General features: G+C 36.6%; 1 protein-coding gene across 2 annotated transcripts in view; it reads left to right on the top strand.

Moving 5' to 3' along the window:
* PBX3 (PBX homeobox 3) overlaps window positions 1–20,170 on the top strand; it is a 239,490-nt gene that overhangs the window by 170,357 nt on the left and 48,963 nt on the right. For both annotated transcript variants that reach the window (XM_060101302.1, XM_060101303.1), the window contains exons 3-4: window positions 2,400–2,641; window positions 14,407–14,597. In XM_060101302.1, coding sequence (XP_059957285.1) covers window positions 2,400–2,641; window positions 14,407–14,597 — 433 coding nt within the window. The remainder of the gene's footprint in view (window positions 1–2,399; window positions 2,642–14,406; window positions 14,598–20,170) is intronic.

The raw sequence follows: 20,170 nt of genomic DNA, 5'->3' as shown, positions 1-20,170 counted from the left end.
ACGTATAAAAGAGCTATAGATGGGAGATTACTTTGTGTCCTTTGCATTTCTTCCTGACAAATTTCCTTCTTCTATCTTCCTTATAGTCTATTTCCTTGTGTATTAGTCATTGAGCATCTTTTCTTGTTTGCCACACTGTTCAGGGGAGTGTAATAACTTTGACTATGTATGTTGATTTACTATTACAGAACCTCACCAATGTCCATAAGGAAAAGATCAATATGTATAAGTACAAGGGGAAAACTAGAAACCCGGAAGAACCTTGAAGGTAGATTAAAAAAATACATTCTCAGGAGAAACATCAATATCTGTAAATACAAAAAAGAAACAACAAATACAAAAATGTGAGCAAAAATTTAGTCTAAAAAGGAGAAAGTTAAGGAACTCCCAAACAAATAATATAAAAATGAAACAGAGTCCAAAGTACAAGATAAGATGTTGCTCATGAGTCCTTACTTCATGCCAAATGCACAGAAAACTTGGTATGTGGAACTACAAGCATTCTAGGCCATGAGATTCTAGGCCATCAGATTTTAAGATCTAACAAAGTGAAGGGAAGAAAATCAAAGATGCTAAATTAAAAATACTAATGTAGCCAATATTTGGCAGTTTCTTCTAGATCTAGAAGAAATAGCAAATACACGTTTGTCTATCTTTAATTATCAGCAATGTGTTGATACCAATTTTATCTTATTTAAGAGAGTTATCTAACTTTTTGGTTCCCTAAATGAATTTATTGTCTTAGTATGTTGTGGTTTTCAAACTTTATTTATTTACCTCTGAATAGGCAACAGATATAATTTTAAATTATTGTGAGTTAGTTTTATTACCCAGTTGAAATTATTCTGAAGTATATTTTTAAGTGAAAGTGACAGCTTTAAAGTGTTTTGAGGGAGGATATTAAAGTTGTTCATCTGAGTTAAGGCAACCAAGAGCTCTGTCATGCTGTGGGTATAATTCAGGGCATCTAGGAATGAAATCTGTTCTTAAAAAGAACTGATGGTTGTTTTAGGTTAGCATATAAAAATCGCAGAGCTGGTGCTCAGTTGAGTACTTGGCAGCTTATAGATGTTACTGTCATGTTAAGTTACACTAGACGCAGAGTGTGCACCACTGTGGATAAACAACAACAGGCACAGACGCAAAAGGCAGACACCAAATGCAGACCTGCAAAATGCCAACTTCCTTCCCCCGCCTTCCCCAAGATGCCTTGTAACTAGTATGGGGAACCTGCTTTTAAACAGATTTACGGAGGTTAATTGGGCTGGGATATTTTAGATTATGTTACACATTAATGAAAATGCTGATTTTGAGCTGTCATGACTCCACCGCTTTTTATACCAGATAATTACTTTAAAACTTTGTCTTCTGTGTTGTTGAAAACATCTTGGCAGAAAGCCTGTGACCTGATTAAACCTATGAATTGTCAGCTGTGATCTATAGTACTCAGATGAGGTTGCTGACTGGGCATCACTTAGGAAGTTCTTGATTTAAAAGCAAAATTAGATTGAGACTACTGTGTCCAGCACTGTATTGCCATGTTGATGGTATATTTTCAATACTGTATGTAGTGTCCTGGTTTTATAGTTTGCTGGCAGTTGCTTAACAAATTTATTTAATAATATATATATTTAAAGCATAGCTAATTTACCCTTATAATGTATGTATTTCTCTTCTCTCCCTGAAATTACATGATGGAAAAGCCCATCTAATCCTGTTTATATTCTAATTTTTGGATATAGCTTGTGAATTAATTATGGGATTTTTTTTTTTTGCGGTACGCGGGCCTCTCACTGCTGTGGCCTCTCCTGTTGTGTGGAGCACAGGCTCCGGACGTGCAGGCTCAGCGGCCACGGCTCACAGGCCCAGCCACTTCGCGGCATGTGGGATCCTCCTGGACCGGGGCACAAACCCGTGTCCCCTGTATCGGCAGGCGGACTCTCAACCACTGCGCCACCAGGGAAGCCCCAGTTATGGGATTTTAAATTCTGTTTTTCCAACTGTATGGAGAAACAAAATAACTACCTTTTGATGAGTTTGTTTTATATCCTTGGAATTATTTTTTTTCTTTCTCAAAATCTTGAATTTTTTACCCCTTTCCATTTTTGCTTAAATCATCTAAAACTGGGAAGATTGGCTGTTAGAATATTCTGAGAAGCCAGGGTTACTTTTTTCCAAGGATCCAATATGGGATATATTGAGAGAGGGTCATACTGGAAATTTCACAGAAGAATTTTCATACTTACTTATGCTTATTGATAAAATGCGAGCAATGAAATTCTCAGAATGAATTGTAGTGCACTGATGTTGTTTGATCATTTACTCAAATAAATAAAATACTCACAATGTTTGTCCTGTTTCTCGCTTCTTCTCTCTGTCTCTCTCTCTCTTCCTTGAAGGTCTCAGCATCAGAGGAGCCCAGGAGGAGGACCCTCCCGATCCCCAGCTAATGAGACTGGACAATATGCTTTTGGCAGAAGGGGTTTCAGGTCCTGAGAAAGGTGGGGGATCGGCGGCAGCAGCTGCAGCCGCGGCAGCCTCTGGAGGTTCTTCAGATAACTCTATTGAACACTCAGATTACAGAGCCAAATTGACCCAGATCAGACAAATCTATCACACAGAACTGGAGAAATATGAACAGGTCAGCAGCCGCCACTCTCATAGTCCTACACAAACCCTCTGTTGCTCTTCTGACAGACTGCGCTAACTAATTCTGAGGGCTGTGAGGGGTAGGTGTTAACAGAAAGAGCAGAATAAATAAGGTCAATGCAAAAATCCAAGTGAATTGTTGGGTTCATGAAATGAAGTCCCTTTGCAATTTCAGAGGTGAAGCTAAACCTGTTTTATCCCATCGACTTGTTTTACTCATTCCTCACATTTACATGCCCTTACTACCACACCTGCAGCCATCCTTCCCCTCTAACCTCATTGCTTGGTGCTCGTTAAAGCTCTATATCATTAACAGTTATGCACTGGCCTCGTTCATAGCTATTATAACAACTTTTAAAGGGAAGCATTGCATAGTGAGCTCTGCCTGCTATGCGGTGAGCTACAGAATCCTCCTAGGAATTAATTCTTCAGGATTATGCCAGGCTAAAGGAAGGGAGCTAACTTCACAAAGTAAGCAGGTTCTGGCCTTTCTCTTTGAGGAGACCTCCCAAGATAATTACAGGTTTCCTGGGGCAGGGGACACTAGGCATTGTGTGCTAAATTCCTGATTAGAAAGAAAGTATGCATTAAAAATGCTATTCTCAGCAATTATATTAACTATACTTCTTTGAATCTAAGGTATATTTGATTTTAAGCCGTATCATGGTGTTATGTACCACCACCAAGAAAAAATTAACTGCCCAATTGAAGTATAACATGCCATTGATAGTAAAATGCTTCCAAACTTCAGAGATGTTAAAATGTGGGGAAAAATAAGTAAGTCTTAGATCCAGTGATCCAGGTAAAATGTTGGTGGTTCATTTTAAACATATTTTAGTTGTTCGTTTAAAAACCTGCTTAGTTTGAGGAATTCTCACTGAAAGATAATTAAAAAAAAATTATTATGGAAATGTTTAAATGTGCCCAAAATAAAGAAAATATTAAGCTGAATGCTATGAAATTAACAAGTTTTTAGGTCATAAACAGTTGTATATTGGCATTTTTATAGAGTTCAACCTAAAATAAGGAACTGCCTAGATATTCATCATCCAGGTAAATAGTTATCAACATTTTGTCAATCTTATTTTGTCTATCTCCCCTTGCCCCCACTCTTTTTTTGGGGGGTGGGTGGGTAGAGTATTTTAAAATAAGTCCTAGGCATCATGTCATTTCACCCATAAATACTTCACTATGTAGTCAGGCATTTATTAAAGTCCAAACACCTTAGTGTGATGCCCTGGTCAGTTTTAATATTGATTTTTCTTCTAAGTTCCCTGTAAAGTTTCAGTTGTATATGTTATTATTTTCATTGCCTTCTCTAATATTCTGGATGTGGTATTATTAAAAAAATGCTGGATTCTGTCCCAGAGGTGAGTGTGTTTTGAGGAATGGTAGAAAGATTTATGTAGCTTTATGTTAAAATACAATATAAATTAATATTATAAGACATTATCTTTTTTCTGAGTAGGCTTTCTGGGATCTCATACTGTATCTCTAGTCTCATTCATAGGAATAATTTTTGGGAGAAGATATGCAAATAAGAATTTTGGAAAAGTGGTCTTGTGTATATATATGAAAAAAATTGAGCTTTCTGATTTGACATATGAATAATTGAGAGTAAACAAAATAAGTCATGGTTGAAAAGGTTGCCCTGAGCATAAACAGTAGAAAACAACTAATTTGTAGTATAACCCTAATTGCATAACTTTACGTTAAATACATCTGTACGTACTTACTAAATAAATACTATGAGTCACCTTGCATGGAAAGATCTATAGTATTAGGGGTCAAATGGCTCATCTTTTTAGCTGAGAAATTAAGGTGATTCCTTACTATCTTCTGCCATGTTTCTTCACACCAGCCTCCTTATTTTCTCCCTTCAGCCCTGTTGGAAGTTGGGTGAAACTGGCCTCAGTCATTTTCACCAAGGTTTTTGTTTTGTTTTGTTTGCTTTAAAAATACACTGTGCACACAAGTTCTTCATAGACTAATCTACAGTATGTATTTTTGTTTTAAATATCAAACATTTAAAATGTAATCATGAATCTTATTTCTAGATATGTTCAGTAGCCTAATAAAAAACCACTGAATGTATATTTCCTTTCTCATTTTTAACACTTTCAGAAGGAAAAATATAGATATATTAATATGAAATCTATGCAGTATTATGGACAAATAAAGTATCATGACTAGTTGGCTGATTCAACAGAAATTTAGTTTACAATTTTTCTCCTGTAGGTTCTGAATTGTTTTAGAAAGAACATAGCAGCATTTAGTTCTCTTTAGCTGTCTTTGAAGCTGGCTTTTATTGCTCTTCTGTCTGTAGTTCCTAAGTTTGTTCTGATCAGTGAGTTGACATAAGATGATCTTTTCTTTTCATATGTTTGGGATACAGGGCTTTATCTGGGATAGAACTTTCAGGGATATACTTTGGAGTTACTAGAAGGGCTACGAAGAACTAAGTGAGATGAAGGGGTGGCATTTCTAAACTAGATGGTGGCATTATAATTTACATTTTACAGATGAGAAAATGAGACTTAGGTGAAGTAATTTGTCCAGTGTCACACATCTAGTTAGTGTCAGAATCAGGTTTTGAAATCAGTTTCTGACAATATGCCTTCTTTTTCCATTGAATTATGCTGCTACTTATGTATGTTAAAGAATAAAATACAACTGAGTAAATTTTAAAGATCTTATTAGCTTCATTCAGCGATTCATGAATTGACCAGCATCTCATCTAGCACATAGAAAGGAGTTCCCAGGAGCTGTACGAAATGAAAGACTCTTACAGGCAGACAAGAGCGGGACGAGGAAGTGGTACTAGCGAAAAAGAGGGTCGGTTGTGGCAAGATCGCCTTCCCTTAGGTCCTGGCAGAGTCTGTCAGGCAGATGACCTCACGGGTGCTGGCCCAGTAGTTCCAGATTGACTGGTTTAAGATTACATTCCTAGGAGATGCTGAAACTTGGGGCATAGCAAAAGTGACTCCCTTTTGGGTCTCTTATCTTGTTTTTAACAATTACAGTTTGCGAGTAATTCAGATACTTTCTGATTTTTCTCTTTTTTGCCCATGTTGGATTGCATTTGGGATAGGATCAGAGTAGAGATGGAAAAATAAACAACTATTTTAATCACTTTACAGACATTATATTTTTCCTCCTAAAAGTACATGAACATGGGTACTTTGAGTGACAGAAAGCTTATTAGTAAATAGGAAGAACATATATGTTAAGGCTTTGTCAGAAAATTGTGTTGAGTCTTTTACTAAAAGAAATAAACAACATTAGAATTTTAGAGCTGTTCACTCCACTGTGTTTTGCAATGAAGCTGTAATGAAAATGTATCTGAAGCCTGTTTAGATTTAGATTGCCATAAAATTAACAAACACCACCACTGCAGTAAATTAAAGTACCTTATAAACGCAGCCACATTTACAAAGCTAAGCAGACTAGAGCTACAGTTAGAGCAAAATTAAATCCAAGCTGCAAGGCTCAGCTTTCTGTGTATGTTTTAGGAATGGTACTGTTTTTTAAAATCCTGTCCTTTTTTTTTTTCTCCAGAAAATGTCCTTTGATCATGTGTTTACATTACATAGGCTCAGATGTAATGCTTCTTAATGGGAACCATCTAGATTCACTTATAAATGCTTTTGAAATATTAGGCATAGAATATATATTAAAGTAAGATTCTTGAATATTACTATCACCTAAAAGGAAAACCAAAACTATTTTACTTTTGTTGATCCTGACAACCAAGAGGAATATGATAATTTTTCAAAGCTTGCAGCTACTGTGTTGTAATGCTTTTGTCTTGGTTGCACTGCCTTCCTCTTTAGCTGGGAGGAAGACCTGGTTGCTTCCTTGTCTTCTTGTTGATTAGCTACAAGTTTTTTGTTTTAAAAGGAGGAAAACAAATTTTTTATTTTGTACACACGGGATCCCCATATAATTATGAGACCCAAAGGCAGCCAGGCAATGGAGGCTTATATGGCATCCTGAACTATGGGATGGGACTAGCTACAAGTTTTGAAAAATGTTTTTACTGTATCTTTCAAATACGCTCTTATGATTAAAGGCCCGACTATTAGAATAGGTGAATTCCTAATGAACTTGAGCCAAGGGTCCTGGGAAGCCTGTTTTAAAGAATTGAGGGTCTTGTTTCCTCTACCTCTCTACCAAAGGAAAATGGATACATTGGTTTTTGCAAATGAAATTTGACTTAGAGACTTGTTCTCAGTTAAAAAAGAAAAGATATATATCATGCCTTATGCAGCTCTCCCACTTTGCTTGTACCAGAAGAAGTGCTTGTACACAAGCAATTCACTTCATAATTTACAGCTGCTATAATAGAGATGACATATTGAAAGCTATCTCCTATAATTATATTGAAATACATTTTTGCTGAAGGCAAAAGTGTTGTAAGGGTCCCAACCCTCCCCCAACCATCTGGGAACCTGCTTTCTGAGTTCGCAGATGTCTTTTGAATTCACCTCAAATCAGGTAAAGCACTGGAGCCACGCATGTACACTCAATGTGCTCAAGACCAGTTAGGTACTGTTTAGCTAATAGAGGACTTTCAGATTACAGGGGATTGCAGGGGGAATGGAGAATGAGTGTGCAGCCTAAACCACTTAAAGGCATGGCCTTGTGCTTTTTTGAGGCTCTCAACATTGTGTGTTTATATTTGCTGGCAAGATCTCCTTTGCTTGTAAAGAATTTTTTTTTAATCAGGTTTTAAAATACTGATGTTATTACATTAGAGATTGCGTAACCCACAAACTCCTAATCCCATTTTGCTATTTTCTTAATAGCAAAAAAAAAAAAAAAAAAAAGCAGGAAAGGTAAAAGGGTACTATCTGATGTAAACTTTATATTTCATTTTCCCAAGCAAGACTTTGTCATTCATTGCTCCAAGAGAAGGGTTTTACTTCTTGTCGGCATTCATGCTGCGTCTTTCCTTGGCTGGAAGGAGTGTTTGAGTGTTCCCTTCTTTTCTCCAAGTTTCTAGTCTATTGGCTCTTTGTACCAAATGTATCTTTGACCACAAACTTGATTTGAATTGAATGAACTGTTTTATATTTGAATACTTTTTTTTTTTCTATTTCTTTGGAAGCAGTGTTTGTATTTATTCTGGCAATGGGAAGACACAACTATAATTAGGTAATCAGAGTAGGGACTTACTTGCAGAATGACATACACAATATGAATTTCATAAAATTGTCATTTCTATTTTCAACAATAACTGCCATTTATTAAGTGTTAATTGTGTTCCAGATTCTTCAAAGAACTTAACATGTATTATATAATATAATCCTTACAGAACCCTCATGAGATAGGTCCATAAACCACGTGATTACATTGAGACTTGTTGAGGTACTATAGAATCTAAAAAAGTGGTTATATGTATGTGTATAACTGATTCACTTTACTGTACAACAGAAACTAACACAACATTGTAAACCAACTATACTCTGATTAAAAAAAAGATAGATATTTCATCTTTGCAGCTGTTTCTTAGGCATATTGGTCTCATTCTAGTTGGCTTAGAAAGTATCTTTCAATGTTGACTCTTATCCTAAAACAAGAATAATTTGTTGATTTAATAAGCATTACATAAATACAAAATCTATAATACTGGACTAGAGTTACTTGCAAGGTTATAAAGACATCTAGAAAACGGATGCTTGCAAATTTGAGAATCATCAGGTTTTAATAGAGATTTATTCTTTCTTTGAAGAGTGGATTTTTAGCATAGAGAGTGTTATGATCTGTTGTCTGGAATCAGCTTCTCTAGATGGTTACAAAAGGCCAGTTCAGTTTTTAGATTTGATCATGAACCATTTTAAAACTTCCTCAAAAATAAGTGCTTGCTCACCATCTGATTTTACATTTTTATGTTCAATGATGTGAACTTACAGGCAAGAAAGGGGTTGAATCTTGAATTCACCACCGAAAAAAGCATCACCACAAAACAAACAAAACCCTGAAAACTAATTTTGAGTGTAAATCCAAATACATATAGATATCGAGGATATAGTTTTACTAGCTAACAAATATCATTGACAACATTATAAAATATCCAGATATTTCAAATCCTGCATTATATTACTTGGTTTGTATTTTTAAGGAGAAAGGAACAAATGGCAAGGAGAGAAAGGCTCATAATAAGAATTGGTTGAAAATATTTTTTATCAGATGAAGCATTCCACACTTTATGTTGACTTTATGTTATTACAATGTATGTTTTAAACAAAACATATATTTTTGTTACATTGTAAACAGAAATTATCTAGGATGTAAAACAATGCATCCTAGATAATTTTCAACAGCTGGATTAAGAGAAAAAGAGGTTTTTGCCATTACTCATAAATCAGAAAATTCAAGGAATCAAAACTCTTCTTTCCTAAATCTCCCAGTTAACCAAGTTGTTTCTACATTTGTATTGTGGACATTGACCAGAAAATTCTTAACTGACAATTTTACTTGGAAAAATAATAAGGCAATGAAAATTTTTTCCAATGTCTATTTTAATAATATAGTCTTGTAGGTATGACAGAGGATATGATAAATGTTTGAAGTGAGCATCTTACATTTTAAACAGCATCGATGCTAGTGTGTGGTTGGGTGGCCCTTCAAAACAACTCTGCAATCATTTGATCATTCTTACTGCATTTATGTGTTTAAAAAATGTATATCTTTTAAGGATCCGGAGATGAGGCAGTACTGTGCTCTGCTCTGAAACTGGTACACATGATGCTGTAAATGAGTCTGTAATTTACTTTCAGTGGTATAAAGGAAAAAAATCACTTTGCCTAAAGTGTATGCATCTTTCTTAAGGGTGTACCCGGATTTTAATTATCTAAATGTAAATACTTAACGAATTTTACTTAGAGTAATGAGCTAAAGTGCACACTACATAAATGAGATGTTCTAATTAATCATGTATGAACTACTGGTTTAAAGAAAAGCTATGTGAATTCTGTGAATGTTGGGCTATTGCCAAATTGCTAATCAGCATTTGCATTCATAGATGACTTCACTTAATAAGTTGTGAGACATTCAGCAAACGTTTTAGGAAATTATGAGTTTTTAGAGGCAGAAACTTTTTGCTTTTAACACTTATTTTTCACACAAGCCTGTGGCTGCTTCTTAGAAACGATAGGCAAACATTCATTCTGAAGAGGTTAAAATATAGCCAGAGAAAAACTGAGAGCCAGAGGAAAGCTGAAACAAACAAACAAACAAAAAACAAAAACCCTCAGGTATCACACACAGGAGTCTTGAATTATTTATCAAGACATACACTCTGTCATAGATATATGTTACCATAATGTGTGAGCTAGGTTTGTAGGAATTAGCATTATTACATGTGCAAATTAGAAATACTCCAGTACAGCTAGTTCTCAAACTTTTTGGTCTTAGGACTTAAATTCTTTTTTTTTAAATTTTATTTATTTAATTTATTTATTTTTGGCTGCGTTGGGTCTTCGTTGCTGCACTCAGGCTTTCTCTAGTTGCAGAGAGCAGGGGCTACTCTTCATTGCGGTGTGCGGGCTTCCCACTGTGGTAGTTTTTCTTGTTGCAGAGCATGGACTCTAGGCACGCGGGCTTCAGTAGTTGTGGCTCATGGGCTCTAGAGCGCAGGCTCAGTAGTTGTGGTGCACGGGCTTAGTTGCTCCACGGCATGTGGGATCTTCCTGGACCAGGGCTCGAACCCATGTCCCCTGCATTGGCAGGCGGATTCTTAACCACTGCGCCACCAGGGAAGCCCAGGACTTGAATTCTTAAAAATTATTGGAGATCCCCTAAGAGCTTTTGTTCAGTGCATTATATCTATCAACATTTATTATAATAGAAGTTAAAACTGTGAAAAAATAAAAGTATTTATTTAAGAAACAATAATAAACTATTATCTATTCACTATAATATTTTTAAAAGCCTGTGTTTGCAAAAAAACAAAAAACCCTCAACATTTAGTGAGACGAGTGGCACTGCTTTTACATTTTTGCAAAACTTTTTAATGTTGGGCTTAAAAGAAGTCACCTGGATTGTTATATGTGCTTCTACGGTCAGTCTCCTGTCATGTGGTTGAAGTATATGAAGAACACCTGGCCTCGCACAAAGATGTCATTGGAAAAGGGAGGAGCGTATTAATAGCCTTTCTGATAATTATGGATACTTTTCTCTGATATTATACCAAAACTTGACAAGTTGTATTGTCTTAAAGGTTAGTTATAATGAGTCTGAAATCATATCAACTTTTTGTACTCCCTTCCTTTAAAATCCTTTATTCCTTTAAAGGAATTCCTTAAAAAAAAATCCTTTAAATTCCTTTAAACTTGGTCTAGTGTGCACTTTGAATGGATCTTCTACCTATGCATTTTTTTGTAACATAATGCTTTGATCATTTGGAAAATATTGTTTCGCTGAGTTATGTACATCTTCTAATGTTAACACTTTACATTATATAATATCAAAATATCATATTAATATCAACACCAAATTAATCAGAAAGTCTACTAGGGAACTATCAAGCTCAAGGTAGTGGATGCAAGTTTTCCAAAATTATAATTTTCACTTGAAAAGTCAAATTTCATCATTGGCACAACTATTGTCAGCTGTTTTCCTTGATGTGACAGGCTTGCTTGGTTCATTTTTGAGAAAATATCTGCAAAATACCCAAGTCTGAATAATTATAATAATTTGTTGATTTCGCTTTCAAATAAAAATGGTGTTCCATGAAAAAGACAGCATCGGCTCACAACTTAAACTATCACACAAGTGTTTTTTCTCAAGACAGCCATCCTTTGATAAGCAATTGAAGTGCTTTTGGTGTGTTTCCAATTTTATCACACAGAATATTAAAGTCGTAGTCAAGGATTGAGATGTAATAAAATGAATGATTTCTCTTGCTTCATCAAGGACATTCCTAAGTGAAACTGCCTTTTTTTTGTGGGTTTGTGTGACTGCATGGTGATGAAGAATAAAAAAGAAACATCAAAGATTACTAAGTATACTGTTTCCCAAAGAGTTTTTCTTACTTAGTACATTGGTCCACAAGATGCTGTAGAGCTGTGCTGTCCAATACGGTTGCCACTAGTCATATGTAGCTATTGAGCCCTTGAAATCTAGCTAATCTGGACCGAGATGTGCTGTAAATGTAAATATATACTGGTTTTCAAAGTGTATGAAAAAAAGAATGTAACATATTAACAGTTATCTAAAGATCTTGATTATGTGTTGAAATGTTAATACTTTTCATATATTGGGTTAAATAAAATATATTATTAAAATTAATTTCACCTGATTCTTACTTTTTAATGTGGCTACTAGAAAAATTTTACATTTCATATGAGAAAAATAAAACACATTTGGAAAATAATCAGTGCAGTAGAAAAATCATTAAATGACCCCCCATATTTTTTTTCATATGTGGCTCACAATGTATTTCTTTTAGACAGCACTGCTCTAGAGAAAAGAGGTTTTGTGACCAAATTTATTTGGGAAAAGTTGGATATACCATTCTCCTTTGAAGATTTATGATGCATATTGGCATACTGGAAGTACTGAGGAATCCTGCCCCCACCCCCCTCAAAAAAAAAAAGCATTTAAAGTTTTGGTTAACCCCACATTTCCCAAACATACTGTATTAACATTTTTTGGAACTAGCTGTAGAAGTCTCTTTCAGAACTTGCTGATTCCAGTTTGCTGTTCTAGTTTACTTTCCTTCATTTTACTAATAAGAAAACTGAGGGCCAGTGTTTATTAAATTATGTAATTTGAAATTATGTGAACATCTCTTTAGGGAAAGTATTGTACAAGAAAAAAAGATCTGTACATGTATTTCTTGACAGGGTGACCACCTATTTTCAGCTTGGCACAAAATAGTTTAAGTTGACAATATAGTGGGGAAAATCTTAAATTTACTTTTCTTTATTATGGTTTCTTTAAAGATGGAAAGAACTTCTGGTTTTAGAGCTGCAAAGTTCCTTAATGTTTTACTGTGCCATAACCTAGGACAGTAATTCTTAGCCTTTTAAAATTATAGACTGGCTGAGAATCTGAAACGAAAACAAACAAAAACCTCACTGCTTGTCCCCTCGGGAAAGACAGATGTGCACACAAGTTGAATAAGATTTCAGGGAGTCATGGACATTCTAAACCTATCCATGGACTGCAGGTTAAAAATCCTTCACTTACAAAGGTTCAGGGATAATGTATTTACAGATATTAATCAACATTACTCTTGAATTGTAATACAAAACCCCACCAATCCATAGATGTTTATTGGATGCCTACTGTGTGTGTTGCACAGATCTATACTCTGAAGAATCCCAGAGTCACCACTCACAAGGAATTTTAAAATTCTTAAGACTTAAACATATTTAAAAAAAAACTTTGGTAAGCCAGACTCATTTTACCTCACCTTAGAAATATTTATATAAAAGCTCCATAAAAGCTTAAAGTAACTAAAACACCCAGTGTACTTAAAAGGTTAGTTCTCTAATGAGCAGTTAGAAAAACCATCATTTGCTATATGTTCAGGATATCTGTAGGGAAGTGGACATTATTATATCTTCAGAATGCATCTTGCCATGATCAATGATTGTTCTGTCTGCTCACCCTGCTAAGGGCATCTGTGCAGTAAGGTGCAGAATCTCCTGTCTTTTTTTTAAACAAAAATGCCAGAAGATGTTCTTTTTATCCAGAGATACAGACAGATGCTTTATTTACCAAGGCAATACTGGATTTCTGTGTAGGCCCAGTTATGTGGTATTATAGATCTAAAGAATATAGGTGGGCTGAAAGAGACAGGGACTGAGGATTGTTAACTAAAAAGTTTGAGACCCAAATCTCATCCTTATTTTCCTGCTGCCCCTCCCCTGAGGAGCTGAGCTGCTTTACCCATGTTTTAGGAATGGCGTATATCCACAAGTAAGGCCCACACCGCAGCTAAATTATACTAGGACATTGGCATGGTATCAGAGGCCCTTTACACGCTAGTGCAAATCTGAATTTCCTCTTCTTTACGTATTCTCTCTGTCCCTCTGGACTTGCTACATACCATGATTTCCAGGATATTTTCTTGTGCCTGGAATTCCTCTTGATTTCCACCTTTCAAAAATCTTACCCATTCTTTAAAGCCCTAAGTCACTTTTGCCATGAAGTGATCTCTGCTTCCAGATGAGAATACTTCCTCCTTGGAACTTAGGAAGCACTTATTCATATTTTCCTGTGATACTTTACATGGTCTTCCTTGTTTAAGAATTCGTTTTTTATATATTTTATTGCACTGAAAGTCAGGTCCACATCTTGCTCATTTATGTGTTCTTAATCGCTCTTGGAGGAGTTTGAACTTCATAGTGCTTCAGTAAACATTTGTGGAATAAATGTAAAACCCCAAAGAAAATAGGAGGTGCTTAGTATTAACAGTTAACATATATTTGTACTTACATATAGCAGTTGGTAGAGAGCATCCTCCAGTGGGAAAACCTCATCTTGGAACAGGGACAAGGGTGGTGGGAAGGGCAGTTGAGTGCTGTGCTTCCCTTGCATGCCTGGCCATTCATAGTTTCAGAATTCTTGCTCCCCATCTAACTATCACTGCCATTTCACAAGTGTCTCAGTTTTCATTTTACCCTACCTACTGCATAATGCCATTGGCAACTGCAAATGAGGTAGAAATTCAGATGAGTTAATGTCTGGGTGTGATAATACAAAATACCAGATTCCTAAGGAGTGATTTTTTTCCCCTTACAGGCATGTAATGAATTCACTACACACGTGATGAACCTTCTCCGAGAGCAGAGTAGAACACGTCCCATTTCCCCAAAAGAGATTGAAAGAATGGTGGGCATCATCCATCGAAAATTTAGTTCCATTCAGATGCAGCTCAAACAAAGCACTTGTGAAGCAGTTATGATTTTAAGATCAAGGTTCCTTGATGCCAGGTATGTGAGGCCACAAATCTATTGCATGGCTTTTTAAAATTTTTCTTTTCACTCTTTGTGTATTATTTTCTGTAATCCTGGCCAATTGGTCTTAGATTCTTCTTTAATTTGGCTATAAGAGCTCTTCTCTACATTGGACAGGTAATTCACCTCATGGTGCCTGCACTGTCAAGCCTCTTCTTGTCTGGGGGTGGTAGTGCTATTAGCTGCCAATTTGGTGACTCAGGAAACAAATAGGATTAGTGCCGCTACTAATGACTTAGTAATACATAGCCTTTCTTTCAATTCTGATGCTAAAAAGTATTTTTAAGGATAATGTTCAGTATGTAACTTTGTTTTAATGCAGGTTTGTTTTCTAAGAATTTCCTGATGTAACGTTGCTTGTGCATATTAGAAAAAAGATACTTGGAAGATACTGATATTCCTAAGAAGGAAGTGGTATTATAGTTACCACAAAACCCCAAACTCTGTTTTTCCAAATCAAGAAGAAAGCCTGTGAGTTTCCCCTGTAAGGATACATATTTCCCTTTTATCTGAAGCTGTCACCAAGTTTCACAGGAATTAGGTAATAAATTGTATATGGTGTGTTAGACCTACTAGGTGACATAACAGAGGAACTGTCAAGTTCCTACTGTATGCAGCCTCTGCAGGGATGCCTCTTGAGCATTGCTAAAGCTTGCAATCAATCTTCAGCGTTGGAAAGGGGTTTCTATTTTGTTTTGTTTTCTCTCCCTTGGAATCTCGCAGAGATTATCATCCAAATTTTACAATATTAAAGAAAATAAGTTAGCATCTCAACTGGAAAACAAGATGTGAGGAACAATCTTCATGCCAGAGCTCTTCCTTAGAGCCGAATAAGGAAACATATGCCACCTGATTATACTCCCGTTCTCCTGGTTAAGCCAAGCCCTGTATCGCCTTTGGTTCCTCCTTCTTCCATACTGAATTAGTCATTAGAACTCACCAGTGCTTTGTTTTCAACATTTCTCATTCTACCTCTTTTTTTCCATCCATACTTGCACTGCTCAGTTCACGTTCATCCTTTTGTACCTAGACTACCACAGTAACTTCCCACTATTCTCCCTGATTCCAGTCTTACTCTTCTCCCACTCATCCTCCATGGCCCTCTTATGATGCCCTAATTGCTTTACTTAAAAGCCATAGCAGCTTTTCTTTTTTTTTTTTTTTGCGGTACGCGGGCCTCTCACTGTTGCGGCCCCTCCCGTTGCGGAGCACAGGCTCCGGACGCGCAGGCTCAACGGCCATGGCTCACGGGCCCAGCCGCTCCGCGGCATGTGGGATCTTCCCGGACCGGGACACGAACCCGCGTCTCCTGCATCGGCAGGCGGACTCTCAACCACTGCGCCACCAGGGAAGCCCCATAGCAGCTTTTCAATGCTGGGTAACTCACATGCACACTACTTAACCTGGCATTTGAGGCCTTATGTGACCTGCCCCCGCCCAAATTACTTTTTTGTTGTTGTTAAGATTTAAGTTTTATTTTATATTTTTCCTATTTAAAAAATACCAAGGTCACTATGGAAACGTTGTAAAATGTATAGAATAGAAGGATGAGGGATAAAAGACAATCACTTTTTTTACCACCCAATGGAAAAAAAGTCACTGTGAACATTTTAGTATATTTCTTTCTGGTTTGTGGTCCTTTTTTTTTTTTTTTTAATGTTCTCTGTGATGGTACAATATGCATAATTTGGTTTGCTTTTTAAAACATTTACCATGAATAGGTAAACATTTTTCATATAGTATAAACTCCTATTTTAAATGTTAGTTGTTGAAGTCTACCAGATGGATATATGATAAATAATTAACTTAGCCATTTCTTCATTTTTGAGCATTTATTTTTCCCTATTAATTTCCATGATAACTTCTTCCTTCCTTCCAATTCCTTTCTTCTTTCCTTCTACAAATATTTATTTGTGCTGAGGCTATAAAGGTAAACAAAATAGGTTAACATACTCGCCCCAATTGAGTTTACATTCTATTTGGGGAAACAGACAATAAACAAGTGAACAAATATGCTGTAGTATTCTGTTCAATAATGTAATGAAATGTGATAGAATGGTAAGTGCTATGAGGAAAAATAAAAGGAAGGTAAAGGGAGAGAAAATGATGGAGGGAAGGTACTATTTTAGACAGATTTTTATTGGAATTAGTCTTCCAGTGAAAATCTTTATGCATTCAACCTTTTTGATCTTTAGAATTATTTCCTAAGGATTAATTCTCAGAAATGGTATTATTAGATCAAAATGTGAACATTTTTAGTGCTCTTAATATATCACTAAATTGTTCTTTCCTGTGTTTAATCCAAAGTGCAATACCTCTTGGTCTCATCTGTTTCCTCTGATGAGAATTCTTTTCTTCTGCCTAACCACCTCTTCCACCACCACCCCTCAACCTCCACCTCCAGCCTTCCACAGCAAACCCTGTTGTCCCAACCATTTCCCCAACTTGATCACCAGTAATTAATTGTCATCTGTGAGGGTGTGTAGCATGGAACCTGGAACAGAGCTGGTGCTCATGTTTGTTGCATTAGTGAGACCTTGCTCAGCCTTTCACGCCTGGCCTAAATGCTCCCTTTTTAGGAAGCCTACTTTAAGCACTCCACTGGACTTGTCGTTGCCATCTCTTAAACACTGATACTATGTTTATACAATTTTCCAGACCGAACTTCATTCAGACTGCCTTTATTGCAGTTTTTCAGGATCATTTCTTCTCTTCCCGAGTAAGTCGCATTGTCATTGAAAGCAATGGCCAAGTCTTACAAGTTTAGATTCCCCATAATTCCAGCAAGTGTCTTACACATAGTAGGCTGCAGAAAAATAATTTGTTGATGAACCAGATGAATGAATATTTCCACTTACTACTTATAATAGCTCAAAGAGTTAAGGAAGTAGCATCAGAAAACAAAAAACATTTTTAAATTGTCAATGTTGAGCATTTTAATTAAAGCATTACGTAACAAAGATATTTAAAAGTACTTTCTTCAGAAAGGAATCTTTTCTAACACAATTGCTATCCTTATTCCTGTGGATACTTTCCCATTCTTATCAACTGCATGCTCTTTTTTTTAAACATACCTGCATTCATAATGTACACACCTAAATGATTTATTTTTCTTCCAAGAAGAGAAAGTAAGTTAACAAGCCAGAGTGAGCAGAGCCAGGGTGAGAAGGTGGCAGAGCTTGGAGCAGAACCCCTTCTCCCACAGAGATTGCCATCAGTAATGTTGTGATGCTGATGGGACACAGCCCTGGGACTGATGCACCACTGCACACTGGCCTGAGGCATAGCCATTTAGAGTGTGGTGAACCCTGGGGGGAATGAAACTTGGGGGGAATGAAACTTAGGGGAAATGCTTAATGGGCATTTTCTAGAGAATGTTTTTCTAAAAAATAAATGAAGTATAAGACCGAGTTCTCTCTTACGCCTTCAAGTGAATGCAAATACTGAGCTTTGCTTCCATCTATTCTTGTAGTGCCTCTTAGCAAGCCCTCTGCACTGAGAAGGCACGGTTTTTCTGCTCTAGGCAAACATGCTCATTCAGATATATGATTCCCTTGCTCACTCTGGCTTTTTGTAAAGCCATACTCACATTTTCTTGGTAATTGGACAAGCCGAAGTATGTACCGGTGCAGAACAGTTAGGAATAAATTTGTGTAGGTCTCTCTACTCTTCTAGTAGAAGTGCCATAGTTTAAATGCAGCCAGACTGTCTGGGGTGAGGTATTCTGTTCTGCCCATAAATTTGTTCTCTGAGGTTTTTTGATGTTTTCTAAAACCACTCCTAGGTAAGGTCGATAAATGAGCCAAACTTATTTCTGCTTTCCCAATATGTTTCTGCTCATTCCCCCTTTCGTAAGTCCTCATTTTCCAAAGAAATGCCCTTGTGTGATCTGCTCCACTGTACCCGGTCTTGCTGGTGGATTTCATGTTTTAGACTGAGTCACAAGCTCACATACTTACATATAATGGACTTGAGAGGAGTGGCTGGATGAGGGGCAGTGAGGATTAGGGCAGATGGGTACATGTCTGAGGGGACAGCCATCACTTAGCTTTAGCCTGTGGTTGCCTTCTGAGGATGTGGGCCTGGTGTGGCTGATCTTCCAATTTTTCATAAGAAGCCAGAAACTTAGATTTTTATGAGCAGGTCATTATTGTGTTGTCTCAACAAACATTATCTGTGGGCCAGGTAATTATCTGTAAGTTTGACAGTTTCAGTATCTATTCTAGACCTTTTCCATGCTACTCACCCAGCTACCCACTCATCAGACTGTGCCTTTTCAAAGTACCCCAGGTCAGGGCTTTGTTTTTCTTGTCAAGCAATGCCTGACTCCTGCAAAAATGCTGATTGCTATTCTTGGTGTACTTCTCTTTCATCTGTCTTCCCTCACCACCTCCCCCATCCAATTCATCATCAAATCCTGTTGATTTTTATTCCCAAATAGATCCTAAATCTATTCTTCATCCCTCAGGAAACAATGGTTTAACCTTCCAAAAAATTATTGAAATTAAGAAGTTTCAGGGCTCATAACTTGAGATGTTTTGATCAGACCGAGATTTCTTGCTCCTTTGACTCTCCCTGAATGTTGAAACATAGATCACATACTTAACCTGCCACGTTAGTGACATCATTTTAACTAGAAGAATCTCATAGGGTATACACATTTACAACTGCCTACTGACGTTGTCTTTCCTGAGTATAGGATATCACAATTAAGATCATTAAGGTTATTTTTAAGGCAATATTAAGAAAATTGTTTGGGGAAAGTGTTTTCCAGTTACTGGAGAATTTAATTTAAAGTGAAATCTGACAAATGCTAATTTTCAGGCTGGAATTCTTTAAAATCTTCAAAATAAAACCCAAATGTAAATGACATTTTTGCTATTTGAAATAAATTGTCAACAAATACTTGACCTTCTGACATTCTGCCACCCCCTCCCAGTAAAAACAAAGAATTTGTCCTCCCCTACTCTTTCCCTGTTGAGCAAACCATACCTCAGTCCAGGCAGTTGGCTGAAGCAGAAAAATCCAGAAATCCTTGATGTATTTCTTTTTCCTTACCTTCCTTCTCTGTCTTCCCCACCCACCCCCCCATCCAATTTATTATCAAGTCCTATTGCTTTTACCTTTCAAATTGACCTTGAATCTTTTTATTTGCATTATTCTCTCCCTATGCCAAGTTACCATCATCTCTCAATTTGACCATTGTAGTTGTCTTCTTAAATATTTCTACCTTTCCTTTCATCCCCTCCTTCAGCTATTCTCAGTAGTCAGAATAATCTTTTTAAAATGTAAAACTTAAAACCTTTAATACTTCCGATTGCACTTAAAATAAAATTCAGAAATCCATATGGGGTCCACTAAGCCTGTGTAATCTGGCCGTTGTCCATCCTTCCAGACTCATCTCACACATTCCCTGTTTTTACTGTGCTCCAGCCTCCTCTAGCACTTTGGACTTCCCAAGCTTTTTTCCTGTTTGAAGACCATTCCCTCTGCTCATTCGTCTTCCTTCTTCTCTTTGTCTGACTAAGTTAAACACATTCTCCAGGCCT

Source organism: Mesoplodon densirostris, chromosome 6, assembly GCF_025265405.1.
Source record: "Mesoplodon densirostris isolate mMesDen1 chromosome 6, mMesDen1 primary haplotype, whole genome shotgun sequence".
NCBI lineage: Eukaryota > Metazoa > Chordata > Mammalia > Artiodactyla > Ziphiidae > Mesoplodon > Mesoplodon densirostris.
This window is presented reverse-complemented; position numbering and strand designations above follow the sequence as displayed.